Below are 23,041 nucleotides of genomic sequence, written 5' to 3'. Positions count from 1 at the left end.
TTTTGGGGCTTAGTTACCATTCACTCCCATTATAAAGCTTGGAAGAGCCATGATATTTTTTGAATATAACTTTGATTGTGTTTGGCTGAAAGAAAAAGAGACACATACACCCAGGATGGCTTGAGGGTGAGTAAATTATGGAATAATTTTCATTTTTGGGTGAACTAACCCTTTAAGGAAAATAAAACAATATGTTTTATTGATTATTCAACTGAATGATACAAATTTTACATACCGGCCCAATAAATACAGCAAAAGTAAATAGGATTGAAGCCAAGAATGACACTATTAATCTTGTCTTCTGAAAACGAATGACCACAGCAGGAAGAGATGCCTTCTCCAGGCCCACACGGGCAACTTCTTCATCCCACAGTCTCTGGAACCTGAACACAACAGAAATCACAACATCTTTTCATTTTTTGAAGATAGTTGTTTTTAGCCCACAAATACTGTACATTCTCCAAGACTCATCCTGGATTCAGAAGAACATCCTTAGACCTCAGACAACGAGTTAACGTGTGACCAGTGTTTTTTGTTTCGCCAAGTGCTACACTGCAGCAACTCATTCTGTCAAGACTTCCTGAACTAAGCTAAGATTTAAATGAAAGATTATGAAGAATACCTCTCTCCATTGATGTGGGCTCCATCATGAGGCGAGAGCAAGGGGAAGTCCTCATTTAACCGATTCCTAAAGAGCCTCCACATCATGGGTGTCATCCATGCAAATGTTGTGAAGGAGAAGAAACCAGCGTCATCAACTGGGTGTGAGCTGTGCAAAGTTAGAAAATGTACATTTGACATTACATTATGAATTTATCAGACATATATATTCAGACATGAATAACAGACTTGTTGAGAAAAACAGAAAAAAACTGAGCATTAGCAATCATGAAAAAGGATCTTTTGTTTTTTCTCAGATCTCTTGATGAAATGGACAGATCACTTTCATTACTGAAATCAAAAATATATGCTTATAATATGTAAAGACCACCCATTGGCCCAACAGTGTGGGCGAAGGTATAATGCGTGTGTGTCTTTTCAGCGCTCCAGTGAAGTTCACTTAATTTATTGGAATTTAGTTTCAATATTTCTTTAGCTCTGCATTTAATCTGACTCCAATTTCAAATGATAATCAAATTTAGATTGTGTTTCTTATTAGAAAATATTCATAAATATTGATTATGAAGTAATTTAGATCTTTGATTATTCTGAGTATCCCATATTTTCAATTATTCATTCGTGCCTAATGCTCTGTTCATATGCGCCTTTAGTTTGACCTATCCTGGACACAGAGCTGCGGTGGCACCAGCCTCCTCATAATCTACTAAAATAATGAGTTCAGAAAACTTCAGAATATCAAGATGTAACATTTATTTGTCAGGTAAAAATGTGTCATGCCAATTACACAAGTAAATGATTAAAAGCCAATTCAGAAATAATAAATACATGACATCAGTCGCTCAAATATTACTCCAAGAGTAAGAAATGCATTCCTGACAGAGACACACAGTGGTGTGTGAGTGTGGAAGACACGGACACAGCACTGCATGGGGTTTTCCTGGTTACAGGTTCCCCAAGACTGCTCTGCCACTTCCCCTTATATACCCAGACCAGAACAAAAGGGTTATACAAATTTGTTTTTGTTTTTTAGAGTTTGTTTTGGGTCAATTCATGTTCCCCAGGGGGTAACACCTGGTTTCGGGGGAGGGGGAGATATCACCCAGAGAACAAGATTCTCCTAGGTTTTCAGTCTTTCTCATAATACCAATGACTGCAATGAAATTAAGACCATTTTACCAATCACACTGAGACATTTAAAATGATACCAAACATGAAAAGGAAAAAACAATAGATTCACAAGATACACCATATGTGATATAGACAATCTCAGTGAACTTTTGGTGACTTGACTCAGGTGGAAAGGAAGGAGGAGGGAGAGGGGGATGCAGAGATAAGGAAGGAGAAAAGTTTGGACAAGACAATGTCCTGTGCTCTTACCTTGTGATCTCCTGTCCAGGGTACATTTTGTTGCTTTATTGCAGGGTGAGTTTTATCTCAGCTTTTGTCTTAGCAGGAAATTCAAGTCTTACAAATATGTTGAGAATCTGTCTTACTGTGAGCCAAAAAGGAACAGAATGAGGGCTTTCAAGCTTTGCTGGTACATGTGCTTCTTAGGGGGAGGTTCTGGTTCCCTGCAATCTAGAACTGGAGGATCTTCAGGAAAGGCACGCATGACTGAAGATGATGCTGGTGCCCCCATAGCACGGTCTCTTCTTTGTTTCTGCACAATAATATAGATATGGAAAAACAAAGAGATAAATATCATAAAATAAAAGGAACTGTGAGATAATAGAAAATGAGTCATAAAATATCTCATACCAGAACAAATGTTGTGACAGTGTGAGATGGCCATGATTTAAGCCACACAATTCTTATATAAAATAGATCAATAAATAAAAGGACATAACTATATTGGTTTGGTTTAAGATCTTTATTTGTCATTTTACTGAGTCAGTGCACAGGCTTAGTTATTTGCCTTAAGGTTAAAACATTAAAACCAGTTAAAATTCCTCTTTGGCTAAAATGTGATTTATTAAAACATAGCTCAAACTGTTAAAGTTCATTTTGTAATTAAGATGACTTGAAATGTTTAGTACCTGGTGTGTTGTGGGAGTGGACCAGCCGAGTGACAATGAGATTAAAACAGGAAGTTGATCTGTTTATGGGAATTCTTAAGGAAATGAGACTGTACCAAACTTTGATGTCTTAGAGGGGACATAGGGAAACGGGATGTCTTGATCAATGTGATACAATTATTTTGCATTAACTAAAACTTATCCATGGCTCTAAATTTAGTTAAATGTAGTGTGTTCATTCCAGGGTTTGTGTTGTTATTGTTGTGAAAATTTGTATGGTTTTGTTTCCCCTTTTTTTGTTTTCATGGTGCTGGTGAGAATGGTTACTTATTGTACTTATTACACCTCCTACAAATTCAGTGTATGTTTTGTCTAGTGAGAATGGTTACTTATTGTACTCTGTGAACGGTGGTGTTGAGTTTTGTTCTCTGCTAGTTTGAGAGGCTCAAGCCCAATTATGTCCTTTTTGAATACTGATTTTTCCTGTGATGGAATAATTTTTTTTGGCATTTTTCCTCTCTAATGAGGCTTGATCACTTTCTACCGAGCTACCGAACGCTGTACAGCCGGCCAGCACTGTTTACCAGCCCCCGTGTTCGAGCGCGCCGCCCCATCCTCTCTGATACAGGTTCCCCATCCCGCGCAGCGCGGCGATCTGAACCCAGAGACCATTCGACCCCTAGCTATGCGTGCAAAAGCATGGGAAGCTATTCAGGGCGCGTCAGAATGGGTGCTGAATACTATAAAACACGGCTATTCGCTCGTCGCCCCCCGCGCTTTCTAGCGTAGACGGATACGAAAGTGAGTTTAGAAGCAGCGCACCTGCTTCAAGCAGAAATAGCGAAGCTGCTGCGCAAAGGGGCTATAGAACAGGTTCATCCTTCTCTGAGCGAGTCGGGCTTTTACAGCCGTTACTTCCTCGTACCCAAGGAGGACGGAGCGTTAAGACCTATTTTAGATCTGAGACATCTGAACAAAGCCCTTATGAGACGGCCGTTCAAAATGATTACAACCAGACAAATCCTCGCGCAGATTCGCCCAGGAGACTGGTTTATCTCTCTCGATCTAAAGGACGCGTACTTTCAGATCCAGATAACTCCCCGTCACAGGCCATTCTTGAGATTCGCCTTCGACGGTCGAGCATATCAATACACAGTCCTGCCGTTCGGCCTGTCTTTAGCACCCCGTACATTTACGAAATGCATGGACACGGCTCTCGCTCCCCTGAGAAGACAGGGAATGCGAATACTGAACTATCTGGACGATTGGCTTATTCTAGCGCAGTCAGAGACGGAACTTGTGTCTCACAGAACAGCGCTTCTCAGCCATCTGGAAGGTCTGGGTCTCTCGGTCAACTGGACCAAGAGCTCGCTATCGCCCCGTCAGTCAATTTCCTTTCTTGGAATAGAACTGGACTCGGTGGCTATGACGGCCAGATTGTCGGAGCAGCGCGCGCGCCGCATCCTTCCAAATAGGCAGCCGGGTTCCGCTGAGGGCATTCCAGCGTATCCTGGGGCATATGGCCTCAGCTGCGGCAGTGCTCCAGCTGGGCTTACTGCGCATGCACCTGCTTCAACGCTGGCTGAAAGCGCGCGTGCCCCACCGAGCCTGGGCGGCCGGCGGCTCGCGAGTCAGAGTGAATCAGGGCTGCATTTCAGCCCTGCAGCCCTGGCTGGCAGCCGAATGGTATCACACAGGAGTGACTATGGGGGTGATCTCACACCGGAAAGTTGTCTCGACAGATGCTTCCAACCTAGGTTGGGGAGCGCTCTTCGAAGGCAGACCGGTCTATGGCCGCTGGTCAGACCAGGAGAATCTCCTACACATAAACTGTCTAGAGATGCTCGCGGTCGAGAAAGCGCTCAAACACTTCCTCCCATTCCTCCACGGTCACCATGTTCTAGTCCGCACGGACAATACATCGGTAGTGGCCTATGTGAATCGCCAGGGCGGTGTCAGATCAAAGACGCTCTGCACCCTGGCGGAATGCCTCCTCGTGTGGGCTCAGCACTCTCTGCGCTCGCTGAGAGCCGCGCATGTGCCTGGCCACCTGAACGAGGGTCCCGACAGACTGTCCAGGGACAACATTCCCCCTGGGGAGTGGTCTCTACACCCCCAAACAGTCCAGTCACTGTGGCGCCGTTTCGGCAAAGCGAAATTCGACCTTTTTGCGTCAAAAGACAACGCTCACTGCCCAGAGTTCTTCTCGAAGAACGAGGACGCGCTGGCCCAGACCTGGCCCAGCGGCCCGCTATATGCTTTTCCCCCGGTCTCTCTGCTGCCTCAGGTCATCAGGAGAGTCAGGGAAGCGCGCCACACAGTGCTCCTCATAGCCCCATACTGGGAGAACCAAGCTTGGTTCCCGGAACTGATACAGCTGGCAGACTCAGTCCCCTGGCCGATACCGGTGAGGAGAGACCTTCTCTCTCAAGCCCGCGGCTCGATCTGGCATCCCCATCCAGAGCGCTGGTCTCTGCATGCATGGAGCCTCAACGATTACACGTTGATCTGCCAAAAGGGGTCATGAACACGATCATACAATCCAGAGCCCCCTCTACGAGGCGGCTCTACACGTCAAAATGGTCTGTGTTTAACAAATGGTGCACTGCCAAGGGGCTCGATCCACAGACATGTGGGGTATCGCAAGTATTGTGTTTCCTTCAAGAGCTGCTGGACGCGGACAGGTCCCCCTCCACGCTCAAAGTCTATGTTGCGGCCATTTCAGCGTTCTCTGTCTCAGAGCTGGGCCGCACATTAGGAAGGAACGAGTTCGTCATCCGCTTCCTTAGGGGAGCCAGGAGGATGAACCCCCCGCGACCCCCCTCGGTTCCTATGTGGGATCTTTCACTGGTCTTGGAGGCCCTGAAAGCGCATCCCTTTGAACCCTTGGAAACTGTGGATATGAAATACCTCACGCTCAAAACCGTTTTTCTGATAGCGCTGTCTTCAGTCAAACGAGTGGGAGACCTTCACGCGTTATCTATTAACGCCGCGTGCCTCGAGTTCGGACCTAATGACTCTAAAGTTATTCTCAGACCGAGGCATGGTTACGTTCCCAAAATATTGGGCACTCCCTTCAGAGCGCAGGTCATTTCCCTCTCAGCCCTGCCAACTCCCGGCAGCGAGGCCGATAGTAATCTCCTCTGCCCGGTCAGGGCGCTGAGAAACTACATTTCACGCTCCGCCGCTTTCAGGCGCTCGGAGCAGCTTTTTGTTTCATTTGGTGGGCGCACCAAGGGTCTCGCCGCCTCGAAACACAGCCTGTCCAGATGGATAGTGGACGCTATTGCTGCTGCTTATGCGTCTAAAGACCTGCAGTGCCCACTGGGCATTCGAGCTCACTCCACCAGAGGCATGGCCTCATCGTGGGCGTGGTCCAGCGGGATTTCCATTCATGACATTTGTACGGCGGCAGGCTGGGCCTCCCCCTCTACATTTGTTAGGTTGTACAACCTGGAAGTTCCCGCCTTGCAGGCGAAAGTGTTATCAGTCTAAGTCTCGCATAAGCCAGCCCACTATCTGTGCGCGGGCTACGTTGGTCGATTTAGCTCTACTGGTTGAGCTGCACTGTGCAGGGAATTGTCAGTTCGGACCGGCTGTGCCGCTCCGTGCTCCCTAGTATGTGCTTGTGTACTGCGCTAGCCCTCTGTTGGCCGCCCGGCTCTCTGCTATCACGTTCCCCGGGCTCTCCCTGGGACTCATTCAGTGGATGCTGGGCGCGCACAGCGTTGACAAGGGAGTTCCCGCAGCGTAAGCTACTTACGCAATACGAGAGAACTCGTAAGAGAACTTTTCGGTTACTAAACGTAACCTCTGTTCTCTCTAGAAGAGGGAACGAGTATTGCGTAACCCGCCGTGCTCACGCCACGAGCTCATTCGCTTCATGCGACAGAAACCAGTGAAGCAGCCTCTGAGCCCTGCTTATATACGCTAAGCCACACCCCTTTTGGCGGGCTGTGACGCATTAAGCGCGCCAAGCGCGCTCATTGGTCGTGACGTCACGCCAAGGGCTCAGCGGTAGGCTGCTGCAGTTGCCGCAGGGCAGCCAATGGGCATGCTAGTAAGCCTGCCCTAGGTCTGCAGGCTGCCGCACTCCGCACTGCGTTGCAAATTTTTGGCTTCAGTATCTCGAGAAAGAAGACTTTCCCGCAGTGTAAGCTACTTACGCAATACTCGTTCCCTCTTCTAGAGAGAACAGAGGTTACGTTTAGTAACCGAAACGTTTTCATGTGTTCGTAGTCAAAGCTCAAAAATGAGTTTATATTTAATTATTAAAAATTGCCATTATTTTATATGAAAAAGTTTTTTAATTGTATTATATTTAGAAAATATTTTAGTTTGTTTTGTATATTTTTTTAATTAGATCAGATAACATTTTAAGCTGTCATATGGTCATGTTACAATGTGCCCCACGACATGTTACAATGTACCCCACCTATGGGGCATGTTGTCACATTTCACTTCCATTCTTTCGGGGTATATCAAGAAAAAAGTATATACTGTATTAATAAAAGAAAAACACATAATTGTACTAGACATGTGGGAAATTAATGTGGAAAAAAATAAATACTCTGAACCATAAGTAGATTTACACAAACTGAGAAAGTCAAAAAGCATTACTTTGTGTCCCGCTCTCCCCTAGATGACGCAGTGTGTTTGGACAGAATACGAGACAGAGTTCTTTATTAAATTCATAAAAGACAAAAGAATTACAGGAATAATGGATTCTAAACCTCAAAAAAGTATAAAGGGTCTTTCCTTACCATTAATGCTTGGAAAACACACACGTCTCCTTCAATTAATAATAATGGCCAGTGCAGTGGCAGACATAAACCTACCAACGTCCGTTGCCATGATTTTTGGAATTACTTAATTATCGCGAGAGGAAAAAATTAAGTTTTAGTCGTATAACATTGGTTAATGGAAACGCCGTCATTTCGCAATAGTTTTTTCTCGACATTTACAAAAAATCACAAAACTTTTGCGCAAATCTGTAATGGAAACGCCGCGTCTGATTTAAAGTTACTTCAACACTCTGTATAGTGGGACATACAGTGAGGAAAATAAGTATTTGAACACCCTGCTATTTTGCAAGTTCTCCCACTTGGAAATCATGGAGGGGTCTGAAATTGTCATCGTAGGTGCATGTCCACTGTGAGAGACATAATCTAAAAAAAAAATCCAGAAATCACAATATATGATTTTGTAACTATTTATTTGTATGATACAGCTGCAAATAAGTATTGGAACACCTGTCTATCAGCTAGAATTCTGACCCTCAAAGACCTGTTAGTCTGCCTTTAAAATGTCCACCTCCACTCCATTTATTATCCTAAATTAGATGCACCTGTTTGAGGTCGTTAGCTGCATAAAGACACCTGTCCACCCCATACAATCAGTAAGAATCCAACTACTAACATGGCCAAGACCAAAGAGCTGTCCAAAGACACTAGAGACAAAATTGTACACCTCCACAAGGCTGGAAAGGGCTACGGGGAAATTGCCAAGCAGCTTGGTGAAAAAAGGTCCACTGTTGGAGCAATCATTAGAAAATGGAAGAAGCTAAACATGACTGTCAATCTCCCTCGGACTGGGGCTCCATGCAAGATCTCACCTCGTGGGGTCTCAATGATCCTAAGAAAGGTGAGAAATCAGCCCAGAACTACATGGGAGGAGCTGGTCAATGACCTGAAAAGAGCTGGGACCACTGTTTCCAAGGTTACTGTTGGTAATACACTAAGACGTCATGGTTTGAAATCATGCATGGCACGGAAGGTTCCCCTGCTTAAACCAGCACATGTCAAGGCCCGTCTTAAGTTTGCCAATGACCATTTGGATGATCCAGAGGAGTCATGGGAGAAAGTCATGTGGTCAGATGAGACCAAAATAGAACTTTTTGGTCATAATTCCACTAAACGTGTTTGGAGGAAGAAGAATGATGAGTACCATCCCAAGAACACCATCCCTACTGTGAAGCATGGGGGTGGTAGCATCATGCTTTGGGGGTGTTTTTCTGCACATGGGACAGGGCGACTGCACTGTATTAAGGAGAGGATGACCGGGGCCATGTGCAGGAACAACCTCCTTCCCTCAGTTAGAGCATTGAAGATGGGTCGAGGCTGGGTCTTCCAACATGACAATGACCCGAAGCACACAGCCAGGATAACCAAGGAGTGGCTCTGTAAGAAGCATATCAAGGTTCTGGCGTGGCCTAGCCAGTCTCCAGACCTAAACCCAATAGAGAATCTTTGGAGGGAGCTCAAACTCCGTGTTTCTCAGCGACAGCCCAGAAACCTGACTGATCTAGAGAAGATCTGTGTGGAGGAGTGAGCCAAAATCCCTCCTGCAGTGTGTGCAAACCTGGTGAAAAACTACAGGAAACGTTTGACCTCTGTAATTGCAAACAAAGGCTACTGTACCAAATATTAACATTGATTTTCTCAGGTGTTCAAATACTTATTTGCAGCTGTATCATACAAATAAACAGTTAAAAAATCATACATTGTGATTTCTAGATTATTTTTTTTAGATTATGTCTCTCACAGTGGACATGCACCTACGATGACAATTTCAGACCCCTCCATGATTTCTAAATGGGAGAACTTGCAAAATAGCAGGGTGTTCAAATACTTATTTTCCTCACTGTATGTACTAATAATCAGTTAAGTGTTCTCTTTAAAAAGAGGCCGAACTTAAGTCTGTTCTTTAAAGTATTCAAAATTTGGTAACACTTTAGAATACCATTCCTTCATAAATTAATAACTACACAGGAACAAATGAGTAATGCATTATTAACACTCTAGTAACTACTATTAACTAACAAGAAACTCTGATTAACGAATTAATAAGTAATAGTGCACAGTTGAATGTGGTAGTTCACTATTAGCTAATCAATAACTACTATTTTTCATACCTCACAAAAGACTATAAGAACTACTATATACAGGTTCATGTTTAATATTAATAATGCACAATGTTTAATATAAGGTAATGGTAATATGACGCAGCGCCTGAAAATAGGTATAATAGGTTAGACAAACTTAGTCCCGGTCACGTTGAAAGTTACCGAGCTGGGGACTATTTTCAGGCACTGCGTCTTATCATTACGCCTGCTGGACTCATGGTATGGCAGCAAAGTTTCTTGATTATTACACAGGAATGAGAGTATAGTTCCTAGCCATATCAGCCTAGAAAATTGCAACTTTTCATTTTTCGTGGGTCTTAGTACACGATGTAACTACAGAAGAGTCAAGTTTTAAATAGGAAAAATATCGAAACTCTTTGGTCATTTTTTTGAGAGAGATGCTAATGGTCTTGTCCGATTCAATGATCTATGCTAAGCTATGCTAAAAGTGGTACCGCCAGACCCAGAGATCGGCTGAATGGATTCGAAAACGGTAAAACTCAACTGTTTAACTCTGGGGAGTTGTAAAATGAGCCTATTTCCAAAAAAAGTGGAGTATCCCTTTAATATGTGGGAGAGTGTTGCTATAGAGAGTGACAATATTGTATTGCAATATGTAGCACTTCAAAGTCAATACCAAATCAAAACTATTTAGCACATTATTTGTAACTGAAAAGGTTTAATGACAAAATATGTTTATGGTTACACTTAAAATAGTTACAAAATAGATGTATGAGATGATAACTTATACCATTAATCTTACCCAGCATATATGTAAAATGTTACCTGAGAGAGAGAGAGAGAGAGAGTAGAGAGAGAGAGAGAGAGAGAGAGAGAGAGAGAGAGAAAGAGAGAGAGAGAGAGAGTGTGTAGAGAGAGAGAGAGAGAGTGTAGAGAGAGAGAGAGAGAGAGAGAGAGAGAGAGTATTTCAATGTATGCGAAAAGATTAAGTAGCATTTTCAGAAAAAGCCAATAAATTAAGTACAATGTCAAAAATATCATAAAAATATTATACACATTAGACTTAATTAAAATAGGTAACATTTAAATGAAAAAATACTAGTTAATGTCCTCTGACTTATTAATTTTGACCAATTTGCCCTTTCTTTGTTTTGGAAGTGTAAACAGCTTCAAATAATGAGTTGCTATTATGTCAATTTCCAACATTTATTAAATCACTGTACAGTAGCAATGAGCTGGACAGTATACACACTCAATTACATCTGTATTCATGCATTAAAGAAAGCATGCCCTCAGCTAATAAAGTGCAGGTTAGTGGAACACCTTCACAGTACCGTTTTTCACTGTGTACACACAGTACATAATGTTTTAAAATTAAGTCAACAGACACTTTTGTAACAATTCAAAATAAATACCATTTTGTGGCGCTCCCCAGAGTTAATTTTAATGCCTGGAGGAACCTTTTGGGGTTCTTCACTTTGCCACACCGGCGGAACCGTCTGTAGATCCTCTAGGACCCTTTAAAAAGGGGCGGTTCTCTGAGGAACCACACAGGATTCCTGAGGAACTCTTATATTAGGCACTGTGTGGAACCACTTTGGGTGACTCCAGGAACCAAAAATTATTATTTTAAATAATTAATTTCATGTTGTTACTATGGTTACCATTATCTTCTATTATAATAAACAAACTGAACCAAATACAAAATAAGAATTGTTTATTACATATTTTAGATCCATTTTAATACATACACTTCCATGCACTTGGGAAAAACAGCTAGTAATAGATTAATATCAATGAATACACACAAAAAAAATTGTATAATACATAAGCAACATGAATAATCAACCAAATATATACAATAGGCTATACAAGAAAAGACATCTCAACAAAATACATGGAAACACTCATGGAGGTCATGGAAAAATTGTGAAAATTATGATCATAACCTTTATCTCTATACCGAAATCTCTGATGGTTAGTTATTCAGCTATTTTGAATCATAAAATGTTGAAGTCTGGGATGCCGTGAGACTGGAGACTGTAATGTACACTGTGGCTTTTGAAAAGCTTAAATGTGTGACTTGAATCAACAGTGCTCACAAATGGTTGTTGAGTATTCTCACTAGAAACAAGATAGAGGAAGTAGAAGTAGAGGCTTCGACCCGGAAACAGTATTCCTTATGTCACAACAAGCAGGAAACATTTTCCATTAAGGTGGAGGCACCATTAAGGCACCAGTTAAGGTGCAGTAAAATTATATGTTGTTCTGTGAATTTTCACTGGTGAATTCCAGTCATTTCCATAAGAATCCACACAATCTGCAATTTCGTGTGTGGTCAAAAATGTAAAATTTAAATTTAAATTAATCAATACAATATACTAAATAAATGTAAGCCTATATATAAATATAAACACTTGATCCATTAATACTAATGCTTTCTTTTCTCTTCTCTTCTACTTTATATCTGTTTAAAAAAAATAATAATAATAAACTTATACTGCATCAGACTAAACTGGGAAGGGTCAGAACATATTGTTGTCATATTGTTAGTTTAACTGCTTCTATTGCTCTACTCATTTGTAAGTCGCTTTGGATAAAAGCGTCTGCTAAATGATTAAATGTAAATGTAATAATAATAATAATAATAATAATAATAATAGGATAATAAAAATCTTATTGTGGCCTCACAGAACCATTGGATTCCTCCAGATGCTGGCTTTAACATAAGAGATCTTCCGGGAACCACTTAAATGTTAAAAGATCTTACAATAACCCTTTTACAGAATTTTAGTTCCTCTAATTCCCCCCAAAGCACTTCGAGGTCTCATGGTAATGAAAAGGTGACTGCAGAACCTCTCAACTGAATACAAAGTGCTTAAAGGATCAGACGAGAGTGAAGGATTTGCCCGGCCTTGTTCTTCCGTTGCTGCAGGTGGGCGGGTCGTGTCTTTTTACGTCTGACACGTCTGATATAAACTTTTAAAATGAGTTTTGTAAAATCAATTTAAATTAATTTTATTATAGAAAATATTAAGTTACGAAAATATTCACACTCTTTACTTATTGATAACTCAAAAAAACAAAGAAAGAAAAATAAAATAATTTATTGGAATAAATATAGTTTGGACAATAGCACTGAACGACTTCTTACAGTGTAAGCTGGATAAACTGGAAGAACTGGTTGAGGAACGACCACTCCTCGAGAAGACAAAGGACCTTTCTGGAAATTAACATTTGAACTCTCTCTTGTGAAACTGGCACCTCTCACCTAAGCAATCCTAATCTACATTTCTTCCCCTCTTCCCACATCCCTCCTCCCTCATGCTGAGATCACCAAAATTCACCCAAGAATCTATATGGTTTAATGTGAATAATTATCATCATGTTTGGTATCACTTGAAATGTCTCAGTGCAACTGGTACAAAGGTCTCATTCCTAAAGAAGTAAAACAAAAGATAATAAGGGTAATAAGAGTTTAGAGATAACTGGCACACAATGGAGGGTGGGTCTCCAGGCAAATGGCCTCCTGCCCCCAAAAAGTGTAAACTCAATGCAAATTCTGCCCCCAGTAAGTCTGGGACGGTGATCAATGCAAATGTCTATTGTTAGCATATGTTTCCATGTGAAAGAAGTTTCTGTCTATATGATGAAATGCAACCAGAGGATCAGCGCGATTCTGTACCTCAGATCAGCCCGTGAATGCTGAGAGCCGCCGGGACTCTCAACATCATACATTTCCTATATGTGTATGTCGGGTTTGCATCTCTTCTCTTTATTCCAGAGCATTTGGTGTTTTGTATTGATTATCTTTGAATTGATTATGTAATTGGCATGATACATTTACCTGACATAATAAATTGTAAACATTTGATTATTCTAACAGGACTCTGACATTATTTTCAGTAAAGAGTTTAAAAGAATAGTCAAACATTCGCTCACATTTAATGATGCACAGATATCATTAAAACCTTTTCATTTATGGAGTCAGATGAAATAACGAGAAAATACATATGAGAAAATGTATTTAAATTAATCAAAAATACTTTGCCACGAGAAAAGACCTTCCCCGCTGACCGGATGCCTCCATTGGGCCGATTGAGCGTGGGCTTACAAGAGTGTAGAGAGTAAGAGGAAAAAGCAGGTAAAGGAGAGAGCCCCAAGAAAGGGACCCAGAGAAGAAGAGAGCCAGAGCATCAAAAGAGACAATCAATCTTCTTTTATCCCTTCCGTGCCCATGTGACTAAAACCCAAATGTGAGAGATTCACACTGACCAATCAGATAATTACACTTCCCCCACCGTACTAAAGGTGTGACAATTCATCGACCCCCAAAACATCTTGGCCTACAGGCCTTGATCCCTATCAGCCCCTCTGTGTCTTTGGGAACTCCAAATGGTCCTTGTGGTAGAAAGAGGGGGTGGAAAAACAGTCAAGCAAATGTCTTGGTTCATTTCAAATATCTTGGATTATTTTCAATCCGACACATATAGTCCACAAGACAAAAAAAAGTTGAATTTATAACAATGAATGATTTGATTAGGATTAGTTACAGGATTAGTTTCGAGTTGAACAACCAAACCAATCCAATCAGGTTTGTTGGTACCGTGACTATCGTGATGAATGCTAAAAGCAGAGCCACTTTCATAGTGCCTAAAATCCAGGGTTGGTACAAACTAAACTGAAACATACTTTGTTAACTTAAATCGGTTTCATGGTTTAGGCCTCAGGCCACTACATGTTATCATCAATACATAATAATCATCTACTACATGATGGATACTTCACCGATTAGCATTAAGCTTTGTATCAGTAGAAACCTGGTAGTATTTTTGATTGATGAATGATTTCCTCCTGAGACGAGAGATTTCTGTATTGTGTGACTGGAAAAAAAACTCCAATGACACAAAAATCGTCATTTAGCGTCATCTGAGGCTTTTTTGACCAGAGGCGAGAGACTACAGCCAGTAGGAGGAGCTGTCCCGCATGTGTTCAACCCGCCCATAGGAGGATCTCACTCACAGAATGTAGAAATAGTGTCAGCCATCTTTTTTTTTAAGCTAAGCTAACAGGCTCTTGCTCTGTGGAGAAAGCTGAGTAGTGGGCTAAACACGATGGCGAAAGGTAGTTTTGAAGATGATATGGCAGAAGGGGATTTTGAAGATCTGGTGCATGAACCCGATGCCCGTGGCTGCCTGTACGAGCCACAATACAGCGATGAACAGATGCGGATGATGGAGGTACAAGAGGCGGCCGGAGCAGCTGCGGCTCAGGAGTGGCCTCGTAGAGCAGCGAAGCAAGTGCATTCTGGGAGTTGTTGTCTTTCATCCACATGTGCCAAAAATAAATTTTCTGGCTTTTCTCAGTCTAGAAGGCTCCAACTTCTAAAATAATTTCACGTCTACTACATAAATGACCCAATTTAAATACACATTCATCTTTCCAGAGGTGAAATATCCCTTTAGTAAAACTAACAGATGAATAAGAAAGAATGAGACCATGGAATGTGTCAATAACATGTACAATAACACACTGTTTCTGCTTCTGTTTCACGTCAGAGATGTAAAGATTGTCCACCCTGAACATCTAAATGTGGACCTAAACAAATGAGTGATGAGGATGTGTTTACATGCAAATGTGTTCATGTTCTATAAACCAAGAACAGCAGGAGTATGACACAAAACACAATAAGAATTTTCTAAATAAGACTAATTCTTAAAAATGTAACAATGTTTTAATGAACACATTCCAGCCAATCACAATCAAGTATTTAGACGGAGGAAATAAAGACTAATTTATTCTGAAACAGCAGAACAGCTTCACACCCGTATTTTTTTTTTTTTTCTTGGCAATTTGGCGTGCAGTTTTCATACTCTACGCTTTGCCTATCCTGTTTTATAAAGGCCCACTTGAACATTTCTGGCCTTGCCCCTGTTGTGTGTGTGTGTGTGTGTGTGTGTGTGTGTGTGCGTGTGTGCGTGCGTGCGTGCGTGCGTGTGTGTGTGTGTGTAAAACATAAAGCAACATAAGAATAATGAATAATGAACAAACTGATTTATGAAACTGTTATTTTTCTTCATACAGCGAACACAGGACTCGTCTTTGTCGATCAGACGAAGAACTGGAGAGGCGCTCAGAGTTACTGCAGACAGAAACACACTGATCTGGTCAGTGTGAGGAACCAAAATGAGAGTCAACAGGTTAAGAAGTTCATTAGTGATCATCAAGATGTTCAGAGACTCATGGCAGTGGTCAGATCAGAGTAACTCCTCTTTCAGATACTGGAATACTGGTGAACCTGATAATCATGGAGGTGTTGAAAACTGTGCAGTGATCGAACACAATGATCTGAGACAGTGGATAGACATCTCTTGCAACAATCAACTTCCTTTTGTGTGTCATGAAGGTGAGCAGATCCTCACAAACACACACAATCCATCCATCACCTCCAGATCTCTTAAAGTTCACGCTACATGTCTGACATGACAGATTCCTCCAGTGTTTGTTCTGCATGTTGTTTTTGATCAGTCTCTCTCTAGTTTTTGCTTGTGGTTTGTTTTGTGTCCAGATAAACTGATTCTGATCAACGAGACTCTGACGTGGCCTGAAGCTCTGAGATACTGCAGACAGAATTATACGGATCTGGTCTCGGTTCATTCAGAGGAGAAGCAGGAGGAGGTGATGAATGTGGTTAAACGTGCGTCTACTGAGGCGGTGTGGTTGGGTTTACGTCACTCCTGTATTTTTGGGCATCTGGTACTGGTTGATCGGAGAGACCGTGTGCTTTCATAACTGGGCTCCAGGAGAGGAGAACTGTGTGTCTGGAGTGAGATCTGGAGCAGTTCAGTCTGGAGGAGATCAGCGCTGGATCAGCCGTCCTGAACACGACAAACTCAACTTCATCTGCAGCAGATCTTAGGAGTGAAGGATATGTTTGTGTTCTTACATAACTGGTGAATGTTTTTTAACTGGCAAACACTTTTTGTATTGTTTTAATCATCAGATAATGTGCTTATATCAGTACAAAAAAAATAAAAAATAATGTAATTTAAAAGTATCATATGAGTCTTTTCTCTATCAATGTAAAGTTCTTTGGGTATTTAAAATACTAATGTGCACTTTATGTTCATCAACATGAGTTTTCATTTGTGACTGTTCAGTCAAACATTCTTGCTGTTAAACAGAAAGTAGAAGATCATGATTCGAGGATGTGGCTCAAAGTATATTGGCTGTTTAAAATAAAAGCAAAGCACAAGCCACGTCGGTTGATTTCATGGGATCTTGTTATTCTGGTGGTGTGGCTTCTTTCTTCTCCTCACTCCTGTGTTTTGCACTAGTCATATATTTACTAATTACTTGTTTAAAATATGATTGTGAGCATCTATATGTGTCTCAATAAAATGAAATATGGTTTATTCTTAACGCTACAATATGTATTTTTTCGCCACTAGGGGTCGCTAACCTCTAACAATAACAAAGGCGTAGGTTGATGACGCAGTGATAAGAGGAATCATGGAACTTGTCGTCATGCTGATGGATCTAATAATGTTTGTGGATGTGTGAATACATTCATGTTTCTTAACATGACTGTGGTATGAAGCAGGGCGTGATTGCTAATGAAAGACACACGAGTCCCGCGGATATTAAAGGAACGAGGATATTTCATTCAACCGAACTACCCACAAGTGCTGAATCACTACTCACACAGGACATTTTATTAGACGAATTAAACTTGTGAGGTAACGCAGCGCTGTTTCACTTGGTCTAACGTTACACTATCACACTAAACTGCATTTGAGTGTGTTGAAAGTTATAATGTTATTTATTCTGTTAGTTTGTTGGCTATATGAGACTTGCAGTGAGCTAGATCATAGGTCTCGTCAAGTCTTAAAGCTCTGTCAAGTCCAAGTTTGTCGCGAAGCTCTCGGCATCTCGAAAACGACATGCCAATATTGATCCTCGTTTTAGTTCTCCTTTTGTCCTAAAGTCTGCTTGCAATGGTCAATAGTGTTTGAACGAAACAACAACAGCGTGAGCGTGCCGCTAAACATTACGCAGTTGTCCACGTCTGTTGCCATGGTTACTATGGCAGTACGAGCAGAAACCAGGGATATGTGGCGGCCTCAGCTCATTAGAGATAATGAAGGGACAACGAAAAGACTGTACATCTCCATGGTTTCAAACGGATTACATAAACTGAGAATATTTATTTTTTATATGAATTACTTCATTTAAAAGACGACAATTCAAGCTTTATAATGACATATCTCTCGTGAAAGTGTGGCAAGCATTCGCTGAGTTACAGTTCATTTTCGGAAGCGTGTCAGAATGGACTTCACTGACAGAAAGACGGCAGAACTCGCATATTTTTTTTTCTTTATTTTGCAAAAAGCACAACAGTGTACACACAAAGTAGACACTTAACACAATCAAATGATGTTTAACACTTATATCATTACTATGAACAGTCAAATCCTATACTGAATGCCGCTAAAAATAGGTCAGATATATGCGGTGCTTGCCTTGCATTATGATCATTGTATATTAAACTTGAGCATTCACTTAAGCAACGTTAGCTATTATAGACATATTTATTAAAATCAGCGTAAATAGGCAGCGCAGGACCAATAAGTTCAAGCATAATAGCCAATTATAAACAGATTTCCTCAAATAAAAGTTCATCCACATAAGTCAGCATGTTAAGGTTTCCACGGCAACCACTTGCTTGTACGGGTTTGAACTCGCTTCTAGTGTATGAAAAGTATCTGAACACATGACGGACGGCAAAAATCACAAGAAAAGCTTGACATGTACTGACAAGTATATTATTTAAGCGCATTCTCTTTGTTATGATGTTGATATAGCAACTGTTCAAGTGTCCAGTAAGTTTCATTCATAATGTTTCTCCTTAAATCTGACATACAATTTCATACAGTTTTGCCCCTCATAACCAGTAGTATAAGAATCCTAAGCAAGCTTAATTGTTATTTGCTATTTTGACATGACAAAATGAAAGGTTTTGTGTAGGTTATCAATGTTTTTATCATTCATCAGCTTGAAACAAAATCATTCTAAAAGTGATTCCAACGATTGTTCTTCTGTGCTGTTATAGACCTTATGTGCCAGAGAAACAAGTGCGCAGCATCTTTAGAATATTATCTTTGAGCTTCTGTTTTAGCGGCAGCTCTGTGTATCTATGGCATCGCTGTGGAAGAGTAATTAGCTGGTGAAGTGGATTTACTTTTTGTAGAGTTAACGAAAGTTATCATGAGCATTGTAATGTTTAAAGCAGATGTCTTAACAAAAGTCAGTAGACTAGGAAGATTTTAAAACGGGCAGTTCATTCATAAATTCTTAAGATCGCTGTGGAAATACAAACCGGAAGACAAAAGACAACAAGCGCAGCGCTGAAAAGGGCCGGACTACATAAGGTCTATAGTTGTGATGTAAGGTGTGTTGGACATCGGCTGCGGCTGGATCGATCGGAGAGAGTTGCCGCGTTCAGGAGCTGAAAACTGAGACGTGAAGTCAGACACTTTCTGCTTCTTGTAGTGACACTAGTGTCACAGGCCGGGGCGGCAACCCGACCTTGCACGCCGCCCCTTTTAAAGTGTACCACCCTGAGGAGCCTGACCAGAGAACACCACAGACAAGACAACGTTGTAAGATACAAAGTTGTGTTGCTTTATTAGATTAAAATAGTTTCTCAGAACAGGGCATCCATTAATCGATCTCTTCTTCGTCTTCCGTGTCCTGTTCCCACTCCGTCTCAGCCGCTTCTTCCCCCTCCTTCCTTCTCTTTTCCTCACACCAAAATGCCTTTTTATATCCATTATTAAGACACGTGTCCCAATCGCTGATCGCCTCCCTCATCTCTCGCAGCTGACACTCGTTTCTTCCTTCATTACCCCGCGATCGGCCATCACATGTTAAACCGGAACCGGAACTCCGACGGGGAAACACCCCCTCAAAAAAGGTTCTGCCCTGCCTTTTCATCTCTCCGTGACACTGGCTGTGTCCAAATTCAGGAGCTGGTGGACGGCAAATTCACATTTAAATGTAAGTATTATGTTTTCATTTACTCAAATAGCTAGTGAAACCACAGTTAAAAGCCACAAGTTTTTCTTTCTTATAAACTTCATCTTAACTCCATCACCATTGCGTGGCTTCATTTGTCAGGTGGTCTGAGGCAAAACTTGTGCTAATATTAGTTTAATAATTATTTCAGGGAGCAAGGAGCGGACAGCTCAATTTATTAAACTGCAATTTAAAAAATAAATAAACTAAATAAATTAAATTAAATTTTATTGTAATATTTTCACTAGTCTGTCTAACTTGTGTAAATAAGAAATATCACTCACCCTATAAAGCCCACAACAATAAGAAAAGCAGTAGATAAGGCAATGGGGTTTCACTTTTGTGTTTTTGTAGTGCTGTCATGCAAGCTATGTCTACAAAGGTTTTAACCAAATTTGAGTATTCATGAATATGATTTTAAAAATACAAAGTAAGAAAGTTGAGATCACATCTTTGCTGAAATGTCTTGTGCTGTTGTTATTAACAAGCCATGGTTAATTTGCTCTGCCTTAGGATTGCACGTGTCCTGGGACAGGTGAGGGTGTGAGTGGGAAACCCACTTCTGAAACTTGGCCCTGGGGCACGTTCAAGTTCAAAACGGTGCGCAACGTTTTGCTACGGTTTCCGGGTTGAACGTCATGTTTCCTGGAAACGGCGTGCACCGGTGTGCAACGGGGTTTGAGATACGTTTTCTCTTGTTTGGTGGGTGTGTCAGAACTGCAGTCCAATCAACAGCAACATGTATATACAGCACGCGGTATTAAAGTGAACTCGCACAATGGGTTCGATGCAGCTCGGTATATGCAACAACTGAGGATATTAGAAGACATGTTTGTGTAAGTTTTATTGTAAAAATATAGGATATCAACATAATGATGTAGTTGTTTATATTTTTAGCTTCATTGCAAGTGTATTGGTATAGAAATAAACAATGGTAATTAAGTGCTTTTCCTAAAAATGAGAAAGAAAATACAGGGTATTAAAACAGTATGAACTACAAATAAAGTCAGTATGTGAGGCTAAATAGATGTGTTTTAGTCTGAATTAGGTAAGATGTGTGCTTCCATTTCAGTTTCAGCAATCCCTTCACTCGATTGGGATGTTCTCTTTTGTTCTGGGCGGCAAGGGCAGTAACTGTAACATCGGGCATATTTTGTAGTATTAAACACATATTTATACCGACTTCATCAGGCTCCGAAAATTCTTCACAAAGAACACAAAGAATGGCCTTCACAGCTGCCATAGTTGCAACTCTTGCGTCATCAGAACAGTGTGTTCAACGCATCACCGTTTCTGTTTAAAAAACGTTGTGCAACGTTTTGTCGGGGCTGAACGCAGCCCTGGTTTGTCCTCATCCAACTCCTCCCACCTTACATATACCTAAACCTACCCATCTCCACCCCCTGATCCCTAAACCCACCCCTAAACCTACCCATCTCCACCCCTTAATCCCTAAACCTACCAATCTCCACCCCTTATATCTGGATCCAACTCCGCCCCCCGGATCTCGTGTTCTGCATTGAGGTGCTACTGGACCAAGAAGAGGAGGAGCCAGGGGCAGCAGCACCAGCACCAGCACCAGCACCAGGACCAGCAGCATCAGCACCAGCACCAGCACCACGATGAAGGCAAGACAGAGAGGACGAGTTTTTGGACTTGATTAGAGAAGACATGGGACTGCAGAGGCGAGGAGAGCACAGGAGAGAATGGACAGGCTGTTTTCTCCTCTTGAAAGAATGATTGAGAAATATGTATATATATATATATTCTTGTTTAACTTTTTTTCACTTAGATTTTTTAAAAGGAAAAAAAAATTATGCAACTTTAAATGTGTAAATAAAAGAGAATTCATTGCTCGGGACATTGTTTATTTTTGTAATGACAGTCATAATTTCTACATGAAACAAATTCTTCTATAACTTTTTTCCCCCAACTATTTACAACATACGTTAAACATCTCAAAATCAACCTAAACATTTAAATTTACAGTACATAAAATGAAACAGAAAAAATTATGTAGACTTTTATTCAGCTGAGTGGGAGACCCTGGTGTTGCGCTGCTGGACTGGGATGGGCTCCACAATAGAGACCCTGGTAAGGCCTCCTGCTGGTGGGACATCATCTGGGATGCTCTCCAGAGTGTTTGACTGCATATTTACACTATCCACGTCTACCAACAGGTTTGCAGGGCTGACTCATGGAATAAATATTGAGATACTTTATTACACTGAAGTACTTTTAATAACCACTAATACCGCTTTGGGGAAAAACTACTAGTCATATATTTCAAACCTTATTAAGCAAAATTATCTTGCATACTGTAATGTACTTAAGGTATCAAGAGTAAAAGTAAAGGAATTCTGGAGGAAAAAAACCTTGTCAGGGTTTTTATGATGGTTCTGCTTTTATAGTACTGCATATGTTGCATTTTACTTCTGAATATTTTCAAGGTTGATACATTAAAACTATATACTTTTGTGTAGTTTATTGTAAAACAATGCATCATATTGTAAAATAACATAATTTTGTAGTGTTGCTGTCCCGTGTGGGAAAATCACTTCGAGTATTAACAAAGTATAGTTCCTTACATACCACCACTGGTTATTTTAAAAATTAAAGTAACAAAATGTAGGCCTATTGTCACAATATTAACAAATTGTTGCTAACTACAGCTGCGTCCCATTTCAAAGGCCGCATCTGAAGCGCTCGGACCGGTCTAGCCTACGGAGGATTGTTCTTGTCGCCTAGCAACAGTGACTGACAGCTGCCGATGACGAGCGGGAGTAACATTCGCACTGGACTTTTTATATTCAACTGAGTTTTATATTCAAATAGGGTTGAAAACCTGTGTAAATATATTTACCATGGTGCATTTATGTGCATAATAAAAAGAATACACTAGCCTACAAAATCGCATCAAGGTAAGATATAAATGAACATTTGAATCTTCGGCTAAGCCGAAAGTACATGACCTGAAACATCCTTAATACCATGTCCTCCAGTAAAATATAAAACATAAAAATGACAATAGCCAATTCTGGCTCCATAGCTGTTTACTCAATTATATCAAATGAATGGTCAAGATGGCAGCATACTCTTGCACCGTTGCTTGTCGGAGAGTTTTTTATATCAGACTACAAGACAAGTTATATCCAGGTAAGCCATTATAGCCTATTTTTATTTATGTTTTTAAGTATTCTGCTAATATCCCCTACAATTTCCCCTACAAATTCATTGAGCCAAAGCATAAACTTTAGCTTGTTTTGTCAGAGAAACACTATCTATCTATCCTGAAGCTCTCTGCAGACCACCCTGTGATGTTTCACTCGCCAACCAGAGGACCAGCCACGGATCTCTGCTGCACTCCATCCATGTCTCTCATCCTTTCAGCGGCTCCAGCAACACTGCCAGGGACTCCCATTGTAATTAAACATAAAAATGGTCCAATACCTGGTCACTCAGA

General features: G+C 41.0%; 1 protein-coding gene across 1 annotated transcript in view; it reads right to left on the bottom strand.

Annotated features, from left to right (window-relative positions):
- The window catches only part of LOC311079866 (ATP-binding cassette sub-family C member 12-like), a gene marked incomplete at both ends in the record, with an annotated part of 97,112 nt that overhangs the window by 31,080 nt on the left and 42,991 nt on the right, over window positions 1-23,041 (bottom strand). Inside the window, 2 exons of the mRNA XM_084109591.1 lie at window positions 236-383; window positions 623-769. Coding sequence (XP_083965717.1) covers window positions 236-383; window positions 623-769 — 295 coding nt within the window. The remainder of the gene's footprint in view (window positions 1-235; window positions 384-622; window positions 770-23,041) is intronic.

The sequence above is a fragment of the Abramis brama genome, assembly GCF_963993115.1.
Source record: "Abramis brama genome assembly, chromosome: 3".
Classification (NCBI taxonomy): Eukaryota; Metazoa; Chordata; class Actinopteri; order Cypriniformes; family Leuciscidae; genus Abramis; species Abramis brama.
Note: the sequence above shows the minus strand (reverse complement) of the source record. Positions and strands in the feature narration are given on the sequence as shown.